Source organism: Pleurodeles waltl, chromosome 3_1 (genome assembly GCF_031143425.1).
Source record: "Pleurodeles waltl isolate 20211129_DDA chromosome 3_1, aPleWal1.hap1.20221129, whole genome shotgun sequence".
NCBI lineage: Eukaryota > Metazoa > Chordata > Amphibia > Caudata > Salamandridae > Pleurodeles > Pleurodeles waltl.
The window spans coordinates 1,863,111,810-1,863,134,825 of record NC_090440.1 but is presented as its reverse complement, the minus strand read 5'-3'; the positions used below and the strand labels follow the sequence as shown (position 1 = coordinate 1,863,134,825).

At 47.2% G+C, this 23,016-nt stretch overlaps 1 protein-coding gene across 3 annotated transcripts in view; it reads left to right on the top strand.

Annotated features, from left to right (window-relative positions):
• PIKFYVE (phosphoinositide kinase, FYVE-type zinc finger containing) overlaps window positions 1-23,016 on the top strand; it is a 1,212,885-nt gene that overhangs the window by 824,896 nt on the left and 364,973 nt on the right. For all 3 annotated transcript variants that reach the window (XM_069225943.1, XM_069225942.1, XM_069225940.1), the window contains one exon: window positions 19,747-19,905. In XM_069225943.1, coding sequence (XP_069082044.1) covers window positions 19,747-19,905 — 159 coding nt within the window. The remainder of the gene's footprint in view (window positions 1-19,746; window positions 19,906-23,016) is intronic.

Below are 23,016 nucleotides of genomic sequence, written 5' to 3'. Positions count from 1 at the left end.
GTTGCCCATGAGAAAGACAAAAACAGATGTGTTGACTGAAATTCTTCAACCAGATCCAGCATCGTCCGGGCCCTTCCAACCACTTAATGAAGCCCTTGTTGATGGCCTTCTAGCTTTGTGGTCTAAGCCATATTCAGCCCTGCCTGTCAGTTGACGTGTGGGTAGGTGACATAGACAGTGACCCCAACTTTCTCACCAAGCCCTCTGTTCAAACCTTAACAAGCACGGACAATCTATGTTTCCTTCTGACAAATCCTCCAGATAGGGAACTTCAAGAATTGATGCCTTCAGAAAGAAAATGTTTTCTTCTGCCCTTTTGACCCTCAGATTTATTTACACACTTTGTCGTAGTACTGAGGTACTATGGGACATGGCCAGCAACATCTTGACAGCTGTCTCCAAGGATCTCAGAGCTTCTTAGTCCATGCAATCTATGATGACCAGAACCACAGCCAAGTAAGTACTTTGAGCTGGACTGGACATTAAAGACTGCATCAGCAGATCTATAGCACCACTGTCCTGCTCAGAAGGTACACCTGAATGCAATCACCCAGGTTTCTGTGGACTTGGATGGTTCTTAACGGACATGCCCTTTGATGGCTCCAGACTATTTGGAGGAATGGCTTTTTAGCTGCACGGATGATTCAAGGCCCCACAGCGATTGATGCTAGCTTAACAATTTCCCCGCCAATATGAAAAATTCAGAGGCTATTTCAGGGGACTAGTTTACAGACAACACCAGGCATTCCTTCAATTGTATCTTCACTTCTACAGCTGCTACTAGGCTGATTTAGTTTCCCCTCCCAGACTCATGCCTGGCTCATAGGAGGCAGGATTTTTTTGTATATATTTTTTATTGAGTTATTTAATACAGGCATTAATCCATTAGCATTTTAACGATGCATCAGGAGCATAAGTTGTGCAAATTACCCATCTTCAGTAAAGGAAACAACTCCCAACCGCCATCCCCATGCCCCCCGGAAATGCTGCTCATACCATTTCAGTCTTCACAATCTATAACAGGTAATACAGTTCCTTTAACCATAGGGAGCATTATTAAATGAGTGTAAAGCAACAAGGAGGAATTATCAAAAATACAGAGCTGCAGGTGGGATGTTATTGTAACAAAATCCCCTTTAGTTTATCTCATCTCTAGTTAGGGCTGATCTTGCTCCGATACCCATTCTGGACTTCGGTTAGGAGGGGTGGCCGGTTTTGCTTCATTATTCTCCCCCCCCCACCCCCCCCCCCCCACCCCCATAACCTGACAGCTCTTCAGGTGATCTGCGTAGTATTTTCAGCATTTGCGCCCATACGGCCAAGTTATCCACCAGCTTGTCATCCTTTCTGCCATGTTTCTTTCATACCTCTTCAGCTACGGCCCAGTCCACCATGTCCTTGAGCCATTCCATGTATTTAGGTGGGACTGCATTTAACCATCTAATGACTGTGTCACTTAGCGGGTGTGGTCCCTAACATTATAAACCTATGAATGAGTTTCTTGTATTTTAGTGTTTTAGTGACCATAGCATGGCTAGCAATAGAGCCAGGGGTGTAATAGGTATCTCCCAACGTGTGACTCGGGTAAGGGCTTTAACTACTAAATTCCCAAAACCCACTATCAGTGGGCAACCCCACACTATATGCAGAAAATTGGCCACACGGGCTCTTCAATGGGGTAAAACATCCCATCGGGTGTATATATTAAATGGAGAATCTTGGGAGTTCAGTTCATCCAGTGTGTATAAAACGAGCATTGGAACTCATCTCTTTTGCCCCAGCATGCACCTTTCCCCACTCCCATGCAATCAGTGTTTCACCATGCGCTTTCTCGCATCTTTTCTCTGCTTTAGGGGTGTGTTTGGGGAAAATCCTCTCTAAGCGCTCTATAAAGATGAGCAATCTGGTGTCTGCCACTGCCATTTTTAACATCATAGGCAGTGTATGGGAAACAGGTGGTTCCCTTGGGAAGCACGGCCACAGATCCTGTGCCGCTGCTGCTAGTTTAGCGTATATCCAATATTGACCTGGTCCCAACCTGAAGGAGCCTATGGCTTCCACCTGCATTATGAATTCCTCCCATTGGTAAAGCTCTCAGGAGCTCGCACCTACCATACTTCCATTTTTGTACCGATATAACTGTAACGACTTGTGCCAATGGTTTAAGATCCCAGAGTGGGCATGCATGACCAATCGGTCCATGGCAGCGAGACAGGGTGATCAGACAGACCTGGAGCCTGAAACAGTGGCCCAGGTGACTGCCAAGAGAAAGGGCAAGGGGTGCGGGAAACCTGCCCCAGAAGCTCCTATGGTCAGGGAGGAGGCTGACCTCGAGGGGGATGCCCCGGTACCTACACAGGAACAAGTGGCCAAACTGGGAGAACTACCTGAGCTGACCTATTGGCAGCAAGATGGGGGTCCCACCAGGGAGGAGTTCTGCGCAGAGCAGATGATGTGCCCTGCTCTTGTGGGTCTTAGGCAGCAAGCCGAAGACCAGGCAGCTGGTGCTGAGCCCAAGGAGCTCCTATCTACTGGGAGAATGATCTCCTGTATAGCGATCCTAAGGCTGCTGAGTCTGGGGCAGCCCATGTGCTGGTGGTACCCCAGCGCTTCAGAGCCTTCCTACTGGGTTTGGCTCATGATGGGCCTCTGGCAGGACATTTGGGGCAGGACAAGACCTTTGACAGGCTTGTTACCCACTTCTGTTGGTCTCAAATGAGAAAAAATTCAGATGCATTCTGTAGATCCTGTCAGACTTGCCAAGCGAGTGACAAAAGTGGAGGGAAATGTAAAGCCCCCCTCCAACCCTTTTCTTTTCGTGAGCACCCCTTTTGAGGAGGTGGGCATTGTCATAGTGGGGCATCTGGACCCCAAGACAGTCTTACGCAACATGTTTATCCTGGTCTTGGTGGACCATGCCACCCGGTACCCGGAAGCTATCCCTCTGAGGACAGTGGTGCCGCCCGTTGTGGCCCAGGCACTAATGGGCGTCTTTATCCGAGTGGGTTTCCCCAAGGAGGTGGTATCTGACCGGGGAAACAAATTTATGTCCATGTATATAGAGGCCATATGGAAGGAATGTGGACTGAACTACAAATTCACCACTCCTTACCACCCACAAAGTAACGGGTTGGTTGAGAGATTCAACCGAACCCTGAAAGGCATGATTGGATATCTGTCAGACTCCATGAGGCGTAAGTGGGACATCCTCTTACCATGCCTTCTCTTTGTCTACCGGGAACTACTGCAGAAAGGGTTTGGCTTTAGCCCCTTTGAGCTGTTGTATGGGCACCCGGTCAGAGGACCTCTGAGTCTGGTGAAAGAGCTGGGAGCAAGCTCTTAGGAAGCCACCCCAGGATGAATTTAGCTACATGCTTTCCTTCAGAAACTAGACCGCACGCTTCATGAAGCTCGCACAAGAGATACAACCAGAATACCACTCTGGTTGAGTTTCAGCCTGGCCAGAAAGTGTGGATCATGGCCTCCGTAGAGCCTTGTGCTCTGCAGGACAGGTGGTCGCCCATTTGAGGAGAAGGAGTGCAAGAGTAACGTCACCTACTTGGTGGACTTGCAGATTCCAAGAACCCCTTGAGGGTTCTACATGTGAACCGCCTCAAACCCCACTTTGAGAGGTCTGAGTTGAACATGCTTCTGGCTACAGATGATGGGGCGGAAGAGGAACCTCTCCCTGACCTCCTGTTTGCTATGGAGCCGGATGGGTCAGTAGAAGGCGTGATCCTCTCCCCTTCTCTGACTCTAGAACAGCAGAATGAATGTCACTAGTTACTGGGACACTGTGCCACTCTGTTCTCATTCACTCCAGTTGTCACCCATCTTTGCATGCATTATGTTGACACTGGGGACAGCCTGCCTGTGAAAAACAAGGTTTACAGGTTGGCTGACAGAGTGAAGGCCAGCATCAAGGTGTTGGTCTCCAGGATGTTGGCTTTAGGGGTGATTGAGCACTCCAGCAGCCCTTGCTCCAGCCCAGAGGTTTTGGTCGCCAAATCTGCAGCACCTAGTGCCACACCAGAGCTTCGGTTCTGTGTGGACTGCCGGGGGCTCAATGCTGTCACCGAAACGGACACCCACCCCATTTCCAGAGCTGATGAGCTCATGGATTGGTTGAGGGCAGCCAAGGTTCTCATCACGTTTGATTTGATATCTGGGTACTGGCAGATTGTCTTGACCGAGGGGGCCAAGGAGAGGTCAGCATTCTCAACACCAGAGGGGCGTTTCCAGTTCCAAGTCATGCCCTTCGGGTTGAAGAACACCCCTGCCACCTTGCAGAGGTTTGTCAATCACGACATTGCTGTGTTCAGCTCCAGTTGGGAGGACCACTTACGCCACCTCTGGGAAGTGGGGAAGGTGCTGCAAGCCTCATGCCTCACTATCAAGGCCAGTAATTGCCAGATGGGGCAGGGGTCAGTGGTGTACTTGGGACACCAGGTAGGGAGCAGCCGAGTGGTGCCCCTACAACCCAAAATTGGTGCCATTCGGGCTTGGGCACCTCCCAAGACCCAGACAGAGGTGAGAGCCTTCTTCTTAGGCCTCACCAGGTACTACAGATTTGTCAAGGGGTATGGCACCATTGCTGCCCCCTTGACAGAGTTGACTTCTAAGAAGCAGCCTAGACCGGTGATCTGGACTGAGGTGTGCCAGAATGTGTTTGACACTCTGAAGGAGGCCATGTGCACTGCGCCCATGCCGCTGGACCCTGAGTTCTCCAAGGAGTTTGTGGTACTGACAGATGCTTCAGAGCATGGTGTGGGAGCAGTACTTTCATCGCTGAACAAAGAAAGCCTAGATCAGACTGTAGTCTTCCTTAGGAGGAGACTACTACCCAGGGAACATAGGTGGAGTGCAATTGAAAGGGAAGCTTTTGCTGTGGTCTGGGCGCTGCAGAAACTAAGATCCTACTTGTTTATATCTCACTTCTGGGTTTAGACCGACCACAGGCCCCTGATATGGTTAATGTAGATGAGTGGTGAGAACCCAAAACTGTTGAGGTGGTCAATTTCTCTACAGGGGATGGACTTTACAATGGAACACCGTCATGGCAGAGAACATACCAATGCTGATGGTCTGTCCAGGCTCTTCCACCTTATTGAGGAGTACTCACCAGGTATTTCCCCCTACTCTGAGTTGGAGGGGGGCATGTGTTAGACCTGGCAGCTTTTTGGCGTGTCTCCCATGTCTTTTTGCCCTCTGACCTCCTCTTTTTATGGTATACTGGACCCTGTTTTTGCTGGCTTATGGTCTCTGCACACATTTTCACTGCTGATCAGTGCTATAGTGCAAGTGCTCCCTATGTAAATTGTATTGGTGATTGGTTTATCTATGATAGCCATATTTGATTTACTGGTAAGTCCCTAGTACAGTGCACTAGAGGTGCCCAGGGCCTGTAAATCAAATGCTGCTAGTGGGCCTGCAGCACTGGTTGTGCCACCCACTTTAGTAGCCCTGTAAACATGGCTTAGAATTTGCGCTGCAGTGTCTGTGTGTGCAGTTTTAAACTGACAATTCGACTTAGCAAGTGTACCCACTTGCCAGGCCTATACCTTCCCTTTTTATACATGTAAGGCACCCCTAAGTTAGGCCCTAGGTAGCCCTATGGACAGGGTGCAGTGTATTTAAAAGGTAGGACATATGCTGGTGTGTTTTACATGTCCTAACAGTGAAATACGGCCAAATTAGGTTTTCACTGTTGCAAGGCCTATCCCCCTCATACGTTAACATGGGGGCTGCCTTTAAATAACATAACTTTAAAGCACAGATTCCCTTTGAGGGTAGATAGAAATATGGGGTTTGGGGTCTTTGAACTCACAATTTAAAAATACATCTTTCCGTGAAGTTGGTGTTAGGATTGTGAGTTTGAAAATGCCACTTTTAGAAAGTAGGCATTTTGTTGCTTAAACCATTCTGTGACTCTGCCTGTTTGTGGATTCCCTGTCTAGGTCAGTTTGACAGTTGGGCTGTTTACACTTCTCCTCTAGACAGTGACGCAAAGAGAGCTGGGGTGTAGCCTACATATCGTGATGAGCTATCTGAGCTAGAGTGGAGGGGAGGAGTGGTCGCTTACACCTGAAAGGTCTGTGCCTACCCTCAAACAATGCAGTCTCCAACCCACTGATGTGTGCCTGGCCTGGACAAGGAAGGATCTTAAAAACATTTGAGACTTTGCTTTGAAGTTTGCCAACTTCAAAGGCAGAAAGGGGTATAAGTATTGGACCCAAAACCCCAGACTTGTAGAATCATTCTGGAATCAAGAGGAAGCTCTGACCAGGAGAAGAGCTGGAGTACTGTCCCTTTGCTGTGTTGCTTTGCTGGCCTGGCCTGCAGTTGTTGCTTCTGCCTGAAAAGAGAGCAAGGGGTGAACTTTGCTGTGTGTCCTGCTTGAGAAAGTTCTCTAAGGGCTTGGAATAGAGTTTGCCTCATGTTGGAAGTCTCAGGGACACTAACGATTTCAGTTTCCTTGACCTCCAGCACTGGGACTGTGTGTTTTGTGCTGTTCAAGAGGAGAAACCACCACACTGCCTCCAACTATGCCGCTGGCTTGCACCATGATCTGCTGATGCCCCACGGAGCCGCACTGACACGCTTCGCACAGCGACCCTGGTCTCACTGACATAGTCATCATATGACTTCCCCAAGCCGCTGCTCGCACCTCGTCCTGTGGGCCCGCACTCTGCATTCGCTTGCTCACACCACAGCCTGGGCATCTCCGACAATGCCGCTGCCTGCACCGTGGCCTGTGGACATCGCTCATGAGGCTCACGAAGCACTGTCCTGTCCCGTACTGCTGGCTTGGGCCTACTGACTATAGCGCTTCAGCAACGGCGCTGCTGCTGCCTGCACTGTGTCCTGGTGACACCGCACGTTGCACCGCCCCTCTTCACACCGCAGCCCTGGCCTCACCGACGCTGCTGGATGCTGTCACCGAGCAGCTGCCTGCACCATGACTTGTGGGTACCGCATGTCGCATTTTCCCGCTTCGCACCACAGGCCCGGCGCCATCCACGACAGCGCTCCTGACTTCATCAGCCCGGAGTTTGGTCCGCAACACGTGTGACTTCAAGGGCCTGATGACTCCCGTACCGACTCTAGAACCGACACCGCAACACCAGCAGCAGCGCTCTCCAGAGCTCACCGCGAGGATTGAAACGCCCTGCAATTACAAAGGTACTGTTTGCGGGTCTTCCGGACACCGTATCTGGCTCAGGACGCTGCGGCCAGCCTGAACTGTTGGTTTTGTTGAGCACAATACCGTGATAGCCCCAGGTGGAGCTATTGACTTCAAGGAACTGTATTTTTGAGTAAATCTTGCAGAATTCAGATATTACTGTATGTTGGATTTTCTATTGTATTTGGTCTTGTTTCATATAGATAAATATTGGCTATTTTTTCTAAAACTAGTGTGGTGTATTTTGGTAGTGCTTTCACTTATTACTGTGTGTTATGTGGAAATGCTTTACATGTTGCTTCTGAGATAAGCCTGACTTCTCATGCCAAGCTACCAAGGGGGTGAGCAGGGGTTATCTGAGCGGGTATTTCCCTTATCCTGACTAGAGTGAGGGTCCCTACTTGGACAGGGTGCAAACCGACTGCCAACTAGAGAATTTCTAACACCACCAGAATGATGTCTGCTGATAAAAACGCTTCTGCAGCATTCATTACCCCACTGTGGAATTCCCCAGTATCTATGTTGTTAGCATACACATTTATCATGCAGATCTCGTGTCCATCCAAGTTACCACAAAGTATCACACATCTCCCCTCTGGATCGAGTGTATTGGCTTTATGTTGGAAGGGGATCCCACAGACAACTCATATCAATGCACATCGGGCATACCCAGAGTGCTCTGTTGCGTATATATTTGTCCTCTCCATTCTAAGAGTAGTTATACAGTCCCCCCCAAAAATGAGGCTCCTGCACAAATGCAATGGACAGTCGATATCGCTTCAGATGGGCATGAATTCTGCTGCACTTTTCCAGTCTTGCAAGGCCCCTCACATTCCAAGTAAGACATTTATAAACATAAGCAATTGCCCATGTGAATTAGCCATTTACCCACAGCTCCCATCACTGCACCTGCACTCCTCAGACATACGTGAGCCCACCTTTGTAGGTCCAATTCACTGCACCCACTCAAGTAGTATTCTACCCCTATGGCTTGAACTTCAACCAAATTAAAACAATACCCCAACACCTCCCTCCCCATTGGCAGTGAAGCCATCATGTCCTGGTAACATAAAAATCGAGGCAAGAACGTGCATGTTCTGCCCCAATCCCATTCCACAAGTGCTCAACCCAGATAAAACTGCACTTGTTTTAAAATGTTCTTCAGTGCTGTGCTAGTTCTTAGTACGCTGTGAGCACCGCAAGGCCTTAGCACTCATGTGGCTCCACAACACCTAAACCCCTTGGTCCCTGCCGTTCCAGCACGCATATAATAAACAACATATTATTGTCTCTGTCATGTTCCTTAAAGAAACCCGGGCAGCAATCATGTTACCAGTTTCTTCAGGACAACCTCTCCTCTGTAATGTTGGAGCCTGATGCTAGAGGGCTACATCTCTCACCACAGGAAGAGTTGGGGTTCATCATAGTCTCTGCCTTCATAAGTGTTCCACCTGGTCCCACCACTAATCCCGTTTTTTTTGGGTCTCATCTGTTCTCCCATCTGCCTTGGTTCTTGGGCCTCTGTATTGCTCTCGAATCACCCAAGGCAAGAGGGCTTTTTGCGTTGTCCAATCGTATGAGGCACCAGGCAGAGCATCCACCCAGTTGCTCGCGTAGCTGGCATTAGAGAAGAAATGTATGTTGCCTTCATACACCACCCTCCATTTTGCCGGAAGTAGCAGTCTATTTCTCACCATTAAAGTGTGCAGTCTTTGTTTAGCATTCAGATAGGACTTCTGCTGGTTCTAGACTTTCTAGGTGTAAACAGGAAAAATTAAAATAGGGTGCCACTTAAGTAGCGGCTGTCCTGCGCTGTGGCAGGAAAGAGTGTCTCTATGATTGAAGAGGCAAGCAATTATTGCACGTGATGGAGTTCCAGGCCGTGGTACAGGGATGGTAAAAAAAAGAATTGAGCGCCCCTGTATTGTCATGACAGACATCAGCCATTTCCCCAAGAAGGCTTCCGTCAACCATTCTTCTGCCCTCTACATAAAGCCCACACACCGCAAATTGGTCTTCGTGGAGCATCCTTTGGAGTCTTGCACACGTTCTTCTAGCCTTTGGATAGTTTCTGGAGGGTTGTTACTGTCTGCTTTTAGGCGGCCATCTCTTATTGGAGTTCGCTTACATTTTCTTCAGTTGCTGTCTCTCTCTCTCAGCTACGTCACTGAGGTCAGTCCGCAGAAGGTTTACATCAATGGCTATGGAATCTATTTTGGCTGCCAGTTCAGCACGGGTCCCTTTAAGTTCATCCACGACATCTACCATAGACAGGGTCGGTTCAATCTGCAGGGGATTACCATCATGTTTTCCATGCGTCTGAGTGTCCTCTGTGGATTCCGTTGAGGCAGCCACCTGGGTGTAATTTATGATCTTATTGGATTGGTGAACAGCTTTATCTTTCACCATTTTGCCTTTGACTATTAGGGTGGCCACCTGATCTGTCGGCCAGAGGTAGCCTTACCAAACCCAGCCGCTCCAGCCACAAGACTAGGTTATGGGTGATTCCTTCACTCTTCACTGCAGTGCACATGTAGTTCCAGGACTCCAGTGATCAGGACTCCAATGTCTTCAGCAGCTCTGATTATTTGTGGAGTTGTGAGTGGCAGACGTTTTAGAGTTTTAAAAATTAGAACATTCAGGGTTCCCCCCACTGCCCCACAGCATCCACAGGGTTTGCAAACCTGCGCCTTCAAGAATGTGCGTCTATAGTCCTGAGCAATGATGGTAAAGCTGCTGCCAGTTCGAGGTGTTAAACAGTCTTAATCTTCCCCGGAGATGGGGGTAGAGGAGAAGAGCCTCATCAACACTTTTCGGTGCTCCAAGTGTGTATCAGAATGTAACAAATAAACAGATTCAGTATTCCTAGGCAGCATCCACCAGGGTTGAGTGCTACATCGATGGACTCCACAGAAAGAGAAGACCATGGGGTGTGGACTCCCTCTCGATAAAAACATTGTGGTGCCAGTCATAAGTAAATACTAAGAGCACAACACGCTGCACCAAAGGGGGTTTTCAGTTCCGCTGCCCCAGCACACAGGTCTCTCCTCACAGACTTTCACAAGATGGCGAAGCCAGAGGTCCATGCAGGATACCGCCTGTTTAGTCCAATAATGTGTGTCAGGCACAGGAGGTCATCTGTGCAGGTTGGCACCACAGAGGCTCACAGTACTCTAGGCAGTGTGTTTCAGGAGCCCAGCTGCCACATCCTGCAGCGCAGACTCTCCTCTTTCTATTAGGTAAACCCAACTTGACTCAGTGTCATTGTCCGTTGGTTCTGCTTGGTGACTGCATGCCAGCCCCCTCTTACTTCAGTGGTCTCAGGTATGTGTAAACGCAAATTCTTAGCGTATGGCGCTGCTGCCACTAGTCTCAAGCAGGTGCGGCTAGTCCCAGCTGCTCTGAAGCACATGGCTTCACGCTTCCATTGTGCTGCATACTGCAGGCCCATGAGCCGCTCCTACCCACGACAGCGTCAGTGTTCCAGAGCAATTTGCTGTCGAGCTCAGTGGTAGGACGTCCCAATCCCTGCTTACAAGGCGTGGTATCAGTTCTGCCACAGGCCCCGCCTCTATGATAGGCTGAGATTGATGGTTCATGGACTAGGCCGCTGACCCATTGTAGGTCGATCAGATGGGCCGCACTCCAGTCCGACATCGCTTTTCTATCCTTCAGGTTTCCCAGAGCAGAAATCAAGGCAATAAGAGCTGGATCGCACAGGACTTTTTAGCTTGCAGGCCGGAGCTCGGAACGAAGTATCTAGTTGGCCATGTTGTTGGCCTGCCCCCCATAAGAGGCAGAATAACGACAATTTTCCGCTGGGTGGAGATCCATCACGTCAGACGGATGGGTCTTTTTATGAAACAGGGCTATGCCCTGCCCTTCACCACCTCCTCACCCCATTTTCCTCCCTCACCAGAGCAGCTTTGAGAAGGACATTCCACAGTCCTGATGCATGAAGTCTACCATTTGTTGTCCAAGAGTACCATAGAAGGGAGAAGAATGCTGTTATCCTTTCTTCCTCATCCTGAAGAACAGAGGCCTCTGGTCTATTTTGGATCTCTATCCACTGAACACCTTTCTATAGAAGGACAGGTTCAGGATGCTCACTCTGTCTTAGATCATTTCAGATTTGTACTAAGAACATTGTGTGCTGTTCTTGGACTTACAGGACTCTGATTTCCATATACCATGGCTGCAGTCCCATAGGCATTAAACTCTGCTTCAGGGTAGGCCAGGAACACACTCAGTTTACTGTGCACCCCTTCGGCCTTACCTTGGCCCCTCGGATGTTCACAAAAGTGTTGGTTGCTGCTCATTTTTGGAGGCTGGGAGTACATGTGTTCCTGTACTTTGACAAAATGCTGCTGAAGATGGGCTCACCACAGTAATTCACAGATCACCTCTAAATCATGGCTGAACTTCTGACGTTGTTGGGTTTCACCATCAATCAATGAGCTGAAGTCAATGAACTGTTTTATGTGTTGTTTTCGCACTTTTATTTTAGCTTGGTTTTCTTTTCCAGTATTCTTGCATGAATGGTAGCCTTCACGTGCATGTAGGAGTTGCTGGACTCCAGTTCCACTTTGATTTTTTCCTCACGGTACGGGGAAACACTAGTGCCTCAGCAGTGCCCCCTCTGAGGATTGCCTTAAAATTTGGTATGTTGGTGCATCCATGCAGCCATACGGTGGTTTCCACCCATGCTCTGACTTACATTTGCTGATTGGGTTCTCCTACTGATCCCTCTAAAGGTGACGCTGTCATACATGTATTTCCTTGCATAGCGCGCACATCTGCTGTCTTTGTGGAGTTGCCTGGTTCCAATAGTTGCCTCATACTTGTAGTACATTTGGTAACTTTTAGGGTAGTTTTAATTATTTTATATTTTGTTTTCGCATGTTTATTTTAGCTAGGTTTTCTTTTCCAGTATTCCTGCGGTGAAGGAGAGCCTTCTTTTGCAGGCAGGATTTGCTGGACTCCTGTTGCGCTTTTATTTTTACTCCCTTTTTGGTACGTGGCAGCTGTAGTGCCTCAGCCACGCTTTCTCTAAAGCTGGCCTTTAAATTTGGCATGCTAGTGCGTATGCGCCAAAGGCAGGCCCCGCTGCGCTTGGACGGCACCCGGGATGCTGCCAGTTTCGAACCAGAGTACATTACCCCTTATGCTCCTAGTTACTCCTGATCGCAGCTACTGGAGCTCTGCCACAAAGGTAATACGATGGGGTACACTAGATCTGACTTAACACAGGCAACATTCTTTTGGTGTTCTAATTGTAATTTTCAGTTCAACTTGTCGGATGACTCATACATTCTCTCTATGGCGGTGGTTGAGCCTGAGTGCATGGCCATGAGCACTCATAGTCAGTTTTCATGTACTTTAATAAATGCTCTCTGCCTCATTATGTATTAAGTCGAAGTCCATGAGTTTATAATGTCCCTCCATCTTGAGTACTTGTTTGTAATGGAAACCTGGGCAATGGAAGATTTTGGACTTGATTTGGTTGCAGCAGTTCCTCTGGGCTATATCCTCTCCTGACAGGATCGTCCTGATTGGAGAGGAGGCGGCCTGGCAGTTATATTTAAAGATTCTTTTAATTGTACACTGGAACCAGTCATGATGTATTCATTAGAGGCTGCTGAAGTGGCTTTTTTTAGACTAAAATGTGACGCTAACCTTTTTCTTTCAGATCTCTTGGTGTATCATCCACCAGGCCCACGCTCTCATTTTCTAGAAGCCTGGTGTCAAGTCTTGGAGCCATTTTTGGTTCATCAAAAGCTTACCATTCTTGGGGATTTTAATTTTAATTTAGAAAATCTTTCCAACAATGATTCCACTGCTCTGTTTAAATCTATGGTGACATTTGGCTTCACTTAAGTGGTTAAGGCTCCCACCCTTATAGCGGTACAAATCCTTGATGTCATTTTTTTCAATTCTAGCACCCTTTCATTTGATAGCCATTCCCCTTAGTTGGGTGGCTCACTAGATGGTTATTTTTTTATTGTCCATTGCCCTCCATCTGTGCCTAAGGTGGGCCTGGTTCCATTCAAACCGATAGTGGTACTGTGCAGGAATTGGAGTAAAAGCTCCTCCTTCGGTTTGGAGCAGACACTTTATATTTCCAAAACCAATGTGAATGATCCCCTTGATTGTACGTCTGAAGGTTTTCAGGTCTGGATCAAAGCAGCCCTTGACATTGTGGAACCGCTGAAAATGATATGCTGCACCAGAGCTAAACCTTCAGCATCTTGGTTCTCAGAAGATCTTAAAAATCTTTGACAGCTCTGCCGCTGACAGGAGCGGAGATGGCATTTGCATTGCGATCCCATAGAGGAGCAGTAACATAAGGCCCTTATACTTTTATATAAACAATCTATTGGTCTAGCTAAATCGGCTTTCTAGAACAAAAAAATTTGATTAGCAGATAATTCTTCCAAGGAACTCTTTAAAGTAGTCAAAGAGCTGTCTCAGCCTTCTACTCAAGGCCTTTTGGACCCTTTGCAAGAGTTTTGCAATAAACTAGCATCTATTTTAGAGATACATTTCTTAACTTATATTCTAAATTTAACTCCTCTGCGGTATGTAATTTCTCTACTGAAGTGTCTGTAATTTCAACCAATCCTTCACGGCTGTGTCTTCCCCCCTATTTCGGGGCAGAAAATTAACGAACTCTGTATGAGTCTCAAGTCAGGGTCTTCAGGTGACCCCCTGCCCGACCGAAATTCTGCAACTGGCTCCAGATGCACTGCAGATACTCTGCATGGAGTACTCCGTCACATCATTGACACCGGTATTTTTCTACATCCCTGGAAGGTAGCCACACTTATTTCCCTACCGAAAAAAACTAAAGTGGATCTAGATGATAGGAAAATATGGAACAATTTCGCCCTATCTGGCTGGTCCTGCAGCTGATAAGTTATTAGAAAAGTATCTTAATCAGGAATTGGTGAAACTGATCGACTCCTGTGGCATTCTTGACCCTTCGCAGAATAGTTTTAGGAGTGGCCACATACGGAGACGGCACTCATTGTAGCTACTGACAGTATCAGGTGCCAGGTTGATTAAGGCAGGGTGGTGGTCTTGGTGCTGCTGGACTTGTTAACAGCCTTTGACTCCGTGGCTAGTCCGACGTGTTCTGGAGTCAAGGCCCTCAATCTTCTGCACTCTTCTCAACAGGGTGCACACAGTTAGTATCCCTTTCGGAGTTCCACAGGGCTCATATCTTAGTCCAACTCACTTTAATTTGCATGCCGCTCGTCTTGCAGAACTGGTAGGCTCATTTTGTTTCCAAGTTCTGTCCTATGGGGACGACATAAATTATTGCCTCTTTCTGGCAGTTTGCCTCTGGTAACCTATAAGGTTAATTAGTGCACGACCAGCATTACCACTTGGTTAAAAAACAATTTTCTAAAACTCAGTGCAGAATAAACTGAGTTGCTAGTGTTGGGGACACAGGCGTTTATTTCAACTAATGCCTGGTGGCTGAAGGCCTGTGGTCCCTTGCCCATTCCTGTGAAGTCCGCTAAAAATCTTGATTTTATCTTCGACTCAAATCTTAACTTTAAGTGGTTGGTTAACTGTACTAAGACAACATGTTTTTACATCATCAGAGCTCTTAAGAAAATGTTCCCATGTATTCTGTCAGAAATATAACATTCGGTAGTCATCGCTTTGATTATGCATTATACCTGAACATTTACATTTCATCTCTGAGCAAACTTCAGGTGGTTCAGAATGCGACTGCTTCCCACATTCTGAACACTCCTAAACCTCTTTCAGTCAAAGAAGACATTTGTGTCCTCTACTGGCTTATTATTAGGAAGTGTATCTTCTTGAAGATACTCTGCTTGGTTTTCCTTGCCCTTCATCACAAAGGATTGAGATATCTCTTTTCAGCTTGTAGTCGCCAGGTGGAACTCTCAGATTTTCCTCAGACAGAAAGGTGCTCATTCCCGGGTTTCATAAAGTCGGATGGGGTGGCCGTTCCCTTTCCGTTGAAGCTGTCATGTTGTGGAACACGCTGCCCACCCATATCTCAAAGTTAGATTCTTTGTCACTGTTTAAGAAAGCCCTTAACATCTGGCTGTTTTCATCCTAATTCTGTCTTGAGCATCTCAGACTTTTATTGGAAACGATCACTGTTTGGCTAAACTCTCTGGGTTAGTGCACTTTATGACTAAATTTTTCATTTCATTTCATTTTCACGTCCCACCTGAACTCCTCAAAGAGTTCTTCATTCCTAAGGGCAATTCTGGACTCCATTTTCAAGGCTTTTGCTCCACCTCAGGAACACTGAAATAATCACAATATGATTCTGATTGATATCAATCCTGGGTTTCTGTGGGATTGAATTTGAGTCAACTTGGGCTGCCGGCGTTGTGCATTCTTCTCATTCCTGGCTTTGTGCATTCTTCTCATTCCCGGCTTTGTGCATTCTTCTCATTCCCGAACACCAGGTGGCACATGTGGGTCATGTGGTTGAATATCAGATCCTGTTGGGCCCAACATCAGGGATGCCTCTGACTCCATCCAGTTCTCAATAGAGACAGCAGAGGATCTGCAGTCGTAGCTGGCAGACACCATCCTGGCCTGCAGGACCCACCTCTCCCTTCCTCACCCCGCCCTCATGGTTGTGCTCGATGCATCACTTCTGTGTTTTGGGGGTGCGGTGGAAAGGGGGATGTAGGAAGTTGGCTCTGTATATACTATCTCAAAGCGAGAGATAGTGTGCACAGAGTCCAAGAGTTCCCCTTAGAAGTTGATAGTGGCAAAATTAGATAATACTAATGCTCTATTTTTTGGTAGTGTGGTCGAGCAGTAGCCTTATCAGAGGGTAGTGTTAAGCATTTGTTGTACACACACAGGCAATAAATGAGAACACACACTCAGACTTAACCACAGCCCAATAGGTTTTTCTATAGAAAAATATTATTTTCTTAATTTATTTTAGAACCACAAGATTCAGAATTTAGGTAAGCACATAAATTGTAATGTACTTCACACAGGTAAGTATGGAACTTTGAATTAAAACAGTAGTATACACAGTTTTGGCAAAAATGGCAATAAGTTATTGTAAAAGTGGACATTGCAAAATTCAACAGTTCCTGCGGGAGGTAAGTAATAGTTAGTTTCTCAGGTAAGTAAAGCACTTACCAGTTCAGTATTCTGGGTATAGGCAGCCCACTGTTGGGGGTTCAAGGCAACCCTCAGCACTAGCAACACAGTGCCGGTCAGGTGCAGAGGTCAAAGGAGGGCCCAAACAATATAGGCGCGATGGAGAACAGGGGTGCTCCGGTTCCTGTCTGCTAGCAGGTAAGTACCTCTGTCCTCAGGGAGCAGACCAGGGGGATTTTGTACAGCACTTGGGGGGAGACACACACAGGCACAAAAAATACACCCTCAGGGGTGGCTGGGTGCAGTGTGCAAAGTAGGTGTTGGGTTTTGCATTGAAAGCAATAGTGGGACCCGGGGGTCACTCTGGCGATGCAGGCAGGGCACAGGGGTGATTCTCTGGCCAGCCACTGACTGGGCTTGGATGAGGACCGCCTGCTGGTCACTTCCGCACTGGTAGGTGGTTCCTCTTGCTCCTGGGGCCTGTGGGTACAGTGCTTGGTCCATGCGTAGGGTTTCTTTGTTACCAGGCAGCCGTAGTCAGGGGGGCCTCTGGATTCTCTCTGCTGGCGTCGCGGTGGGGGTGCAGGGAGATCGACTCAGGGTGTCCACGTCGTTGGTGTCACCTGGGGGTCCTCTCTGCGATGTTGGTTCTTCTGGACACGAGCCCGGGGCATCCAGTGCAGAGTGTGAAGACTCATGCTTCCAGAGTGAGGCTGCAGTCTTCTTTAAAGTTAGTTTCTTAGTTGTAGACTTGGACAGAACCGCTGTCCTCAGGAGTTTCTTGCACCTTTAGGTGCAGGTCAGTCCTCTGAGTCCTCAGAGGTCGCTGGTCCCGCTGGCTGCATTGCTGTGCAGGTTCTCTGAGTCTGGTGTCAGGCCAGTAAGGCTGGGGCCAAGTCAGTTGTCATCTCTGCGAGGCTTTCAGGTCAGCAGTCCTTCTTTCTTCAGGTTGCCAGAATCCAATTTCCTGGGTTCAAGGTCACCCCTGAATACTCAATTTAGGGGTGTGTTTAGGTCTTGGGGGTAGTAGCCATTGGCTACTCTCCTGGAGGGTGGCTACGCCCTCTTTGTGCCTTCTCCCTGAGGGGACGGGGGGCACATCCCTGTTCCTATTGGACTGTCTAAGGTTTGGCTTAGACACTGTAGGGGCATAGTGCTCATGCAACTATGCCCTCATCTGTGGTATAGTGCACCCTGCCTTAGGGTTGTAAGGCCTGCTGGATGGGTGACTTACCTATGCCACAGACAGTGGGTTTTGGGCATGGCACTCTGAGGGCAGTGCCATGTCGACGTAGTCATTTTCTCCCCACCAGCACACACAAGCTGTGAGGCAGTGTGCATGTGCTGAGTGAGCGGTCACCAGGGTAGCATAATACATTTACAAGGGACTTACCTGTGTGCCAGGGCTGTGCCGATTGTGGAGACAAAGGTACAGTTTAGGGAAAGAACACTGGCGCTGGGTCCTGGTTAGCAGGGTCCCAGCACACTTTCAATCATAACTAGCATCAACAAAAGGCAAAAAGGTAGGGGGTGATCTTGCCATGAGAGGCATTTTCCCACAGGGAATCAGTAGGGAAGAGGTGAGAATCAAAGGCCTGTGTTTTCTGGGTAAAGAACCTTCTTCCATATTAGTCCTATGAAGATTGGGGTTAGACATCTGGCCCTGAAAACCTCCTTCTCATTCGCCAAAGAGAGGCTGATACAGCATCTCACTGACAACATGACCGACATGTCGTACTGCTGCGAGCACGGCAAAGGTGGTCCTCTGCCGTGAGGCCCTGCGTGCCTGTGGGTGACTTGTTCATCAGAACATCTTTCTGGTAGCCAACCATGTAACAGGATCCCTGGATGGCAGAGTAGACAAGCTGAGAAATGTTTGGTGGAGGTGCACAATTGGCATCTCCATCCTGAGGTGGCAAGGGATATTTTTGATTACTGGAGCATGTTCTGGGTAGATTTGTTCACCACAGTTTGAGAAAGTGCAGTGTCAAAACAAAAGCACACTAGAGCTCCCTCTATGAATGTCACTTGGAGACTCATTCCTGCTACGTTTGGACATGGGTCTCAAGTACACTTTCCTGCCACTGCCGCTCCTTCTTCGAATTCTGAAGAAAGTCAGGATCAACCAGGCCCACGTCATCTAAATAGCCTCAAACGAGCCCAGGACTGGATGGTATAACACTAAACATTAGTGGGGAGTAAGGATGGAAAAGCACAATCAAAATCAAACAAAAAACACCACTATTATCAAAGGTGTGCTGTTATTAACTTGTATTTGTAAAATTGTTGAGAGTTTATTCAGAATTAAAACAAGATGTCCTATATAGCATTATTTTGAACCGAACAACATCATTCAGTATGAAAACATCATATGACATATATAATTCAAAGAAAATCATTTGAAATTATGTACAATAATTAACATAGATACTCTGCGTATTGCATTTAGAAATAAATGTAGCAAGTCAATCCTGCAATGAACTCAATACAGAAGATGTCAACATTTTGGGGTTGTGTTACCGCTTCTTCGGGGCTTCAGGAAATACAATAATGCATTTTAAATGTACTCTCAACAATGTTAAAATGTGTAGGCTGCCCTGCACATTTGGTTTCTTCAAGAACTGTATTACTTTTTTCAGTCTTATAATTTACTGTATAAGGGACAAGTAGTACCATGACCCACAGACCTACATAGTAATGATTGGATTTTTCTTCCTGTCCTAAGTATATTGAAGTAATTTGTGTTATATTCCATTGAAACCAAATGTATGTTCTCTTTGTGACAACAGCACATGCATAATTTGTTGCCAAAAATAAGTCATGTATACACATAATGTACCCCTGCTTGATGTTGGCAGGGATTTTGAAAGTAGATATTTAAATAGAGCAAAAGTATTTAATTCAGGAATTTGTTATTTCAAGGTGCTTTCAAATGCTATTACTGGTGCATTTATGTAGCTACTAGTCCTTCATTTTGGAATAAGCACTGTTGGAATAGGGTTGCTAATTATGCATCATGCATTTCCCTGTTGTTGGATATCTTGTTTGCTGCCTGTTTTGAATTACTACCAACCTTAGTCCAGGTACGTTGAACCAGGATGGATTAGCTGATGCTGACTGTTTATATTTTCAAGCAATCTGCAGCTGTGCAGCATGTCATATGTTTGCATAGTGGTGTTTATGTTTGTTTCTTTACCTGTAGTTATTTAGTTATCTGCTTTTTCATTGTGGTTTTTCCACATTGCTACAGTTTGGGGAGATATAAAGAGAGCAAGTCCCCTCTCTATTCCTAATACAGAATATGCAGTTGCTTATTTTGTTCACATGTTATAAAAGAAATCTTGAAACAACTTTCATAAAGACTATTTTGATTTACATGCTGCAAAACATGATAAATACAAATCTTGTTTTAATGCGTTTATTTACTTTTGACTCTGTCACACCAACAGAGGATCGTTTCATGACCACTTTAAGTCAGAGCTCCGTGGGCTGCTCCCATCTCCAGTTGCCCACCCCTCCAGAATCTGGATCCGAACATCTTCAGGCGGGACCCTCATTTCCTTCCAATTCCTCTACTTCTGAAATGGATACCACAAGCAGCTCAGAAGGTACTGTGTAGTAGGAAGAGAGGTTTAAAATTACCTATATTATTCGTTAAATGTTGGGCTTTTGTGTGAAGATATCTGCAATGCATATGTCTACAGCATAATAAGACATTTATGCTTAAATACCAAAATATTAATTTTAGAAATGATTGAAGGTAAATGTGTAGGAAAATATTAAAAATAAACGAGCATTAAATGGCACCATGTGCTGAATCAAGAGGGAAATAAATGCACACTCAATATCTTGCCAGCATCTCAGAAACTGAATGAACTTTAGAAGCAGTTGATATCACACTATACTCGTTTAATAGTAGTTATCCTACTTTTAGGTAGGCACCTACAGCCAAAGGTTATGTATAGTTGAGAGGTTGTACCTCTCAAAAATGGCTCAGTAAATGCAAGAAGATGTGGTCTACTAACCTTCCAATGTGCCAGACTACATTCATACCTTTTCTAGTAGTTGGTTTCTGCACCATTGGAGTCTGTGGTGTTTTTTTTCCAACTCCAAAAGTGATGGCATACAGCATATTTAGGTGCCGTCACATTGGACCGACATTGGTCCCTTTTTTCTGTGTCCTTCGATACAGATCATGTACTGTTTTTGAAGTTTGTATCAACCTCCATATTGTTTTTTCTCAGAAAGGCAGGGTGCTAGAATTGTGCCATGCCTGCACGAAAAGATGTTGAGCACAAGACCACACCACTTCTTTACTTGGTGTCTTGAATCTGAGCACTATTCAAAGTGACCCTGATGCATCCAAAGATTTGCGTCAAAGCTTTACGTCACCGAGCATGAGAAACCAATAGTACTGCAGGTCATGACCCCTTTGTGATGGATTCGTCTTACCACAGATTCCTCATCTTGTGGATACTCCCAGGTGTCCCACTGTGTAGGAAAGTCGCTCTTTTGACAAGGTCACACCCCTAACCCCACCCCCAACCCCACGTTTTGCCCGTTTTCTGGAGCAATTTCGACATGAAGTGCACTGGGTCCCTGCTAAACAGGTCCCCAGTGCCAGATTTCTTTCCCTAAAACTGCACAGTTGTTTCTCCCAACTGAAAAACCTTTAGCTGCCACTATAAGTCCTAGTAGATGGTAACCCTGGTACCTAGAGCATGGGGCACTAAAAGAAGGCCCCTGAGGGCTGCAGCATGAATTGTGCCACCCTTACGGACCCCCTAACTAAGTGCACACAGTGCTGCTTTCGAAGGCTGCGCATCTTGGTGCAGAACTAAAATGAAAACATTATGAGACACACAGCCTGTGTGCCTTGTCTTCTTTACACTGCCTGCAATATATATGTCACCCCTCTAGCAGGCCTTCCATCCCTAAAGTCAGGGTGCATTATATTGCTTGTGAGGGCATACCTGCATGAGCAGATATGCCCCTGCTATGTATTTGTCGATTCTCAGACATAGTAAGTGACCAGTGAAGTCATTTTAAGTACATGTGATTGGACAGTGGTCATTACGAGTTCCCAAGCTACATGATGGCTTCACTGACAATAGAGGTCCTTTGTATCAAACATCCCTAATTAAGAAACCATCACTGATTCCAGTGATGGATTTATTAATATATGCACTCAGAGGGCACCTTAGAGGTGTCCCCTGAAAACCTACCAACTCCTAGTGTGGGCACTGACTGGTCAAAGCCAGTACAGCCACCTTAGACAGAGTTCTGGCCCCCTGAGATGAGAGGCAATACTCTTGAGGGCTCTGAACAAAGGCCTGCTCTGGGGAGAGGTGTGACCTCCTCTTCCAGGCTGGATGGACATTCCAAGGTGGGGCACTTCAAAGGGCTTGCTGCCTTTGAAATGCGACCCAGGCCTCTCCAAATGGTGGAGGAGGCCGACCCTCAGTTCCTGACCCCACTTTTGGCAGCAGAATTGTCGGGAAAATTAGGTAAATTAGGAGGAGTGCCCACTTCCTGCCAGTCCCACCCCTAGGGTTGACAAGCAGAAGTGGACACTGCTTTTTAAATTCCTCCATCTTGTATGGAAGTAATTAGGCCAATGGGGTTAAGACTATGCCACTTGCCAAAGGATGTGGTGATAGGAGGGGTATAGTAACTGTAAAAGTGAGTAGCCCATTGGCTATTACCTGACACTCCCTGTAACGCCCCTAAATTCAGCATCTAGCTGCACCTCGAACCCTTGAATCAGATTCCTGTCCAACTAAGAAGAGCCGGACAACACAAAAGTTGCCCAGCAAAGAAGACTGAAGACTACAACTGACCTGACCCCAGCCCTACCAGCCTGTCTGCATTCTTCAAAGAACCTGCACCCAGAAGATGATGTGTTCAACAGGCCAGCTATCTCCAAAGCCGTGGGAGGACTGTCTGTCTTCGATAAAGACTGAAAACTCCCATGGACAGCGGACCTGTCCAAAAGAAACAATCTCTAAAGAAAAAAGAAGTCTGCTTGAGAAACCGCAAAACCACCACCTGGAACCACCACTGCACTCGACTCCCACAGCCCGTGACTAAGTGGTCCACCAGTCCTGTGAAAGTTCCCTAGCGCTTCTGACCAAGAGTCCAGCGTGGGCTGACCCCTGCCAAACTCCACAGCAATGTCTGCAGCCTAAACTCCTGACTGCGACCTGCCCGGCAAGCTGTTTTCAACACCAAAAGACAACCCTGCACCCAGAGCCCCTGGTCCTTGGGCAGCTGGACTGTCGCTGTCCCTATGACCCCTGGCATCTCTACTTAGATGGGCAGCTGTGGGTTGACCTCACCAGGCCTCCTGGCCAGAGCCTACAGTCTGTTACTGGAAAATCATCTCCTCCATTGAATAACATTGGGCGCCCAATTCTGTGCTGGCACGCTGCACCTGACCACCACTGTGCCGCTGAGGGTGTAAGTTTGCTGCTGCCTTGTGGCCCCCCTTGTACTTACCTCAAATACAGGAGATTGACTCTTGACCCCGCTTTACTCACCTGTAAGCAGCACTTCAGCAGATCCCTCCATCTCCATTGGATAGCATTGGGTGCCCGATGCTGTGTTGGCACTCTGCACCTGGCTGCCCCTGTGCTGCTGTGGGTATAAGTTTGGTGCTGCCGAGGGGGGTAAGTTTGGTGCTGCCTTGTGGTCCCCCTGGTGCTTGCCTCGACCCATGG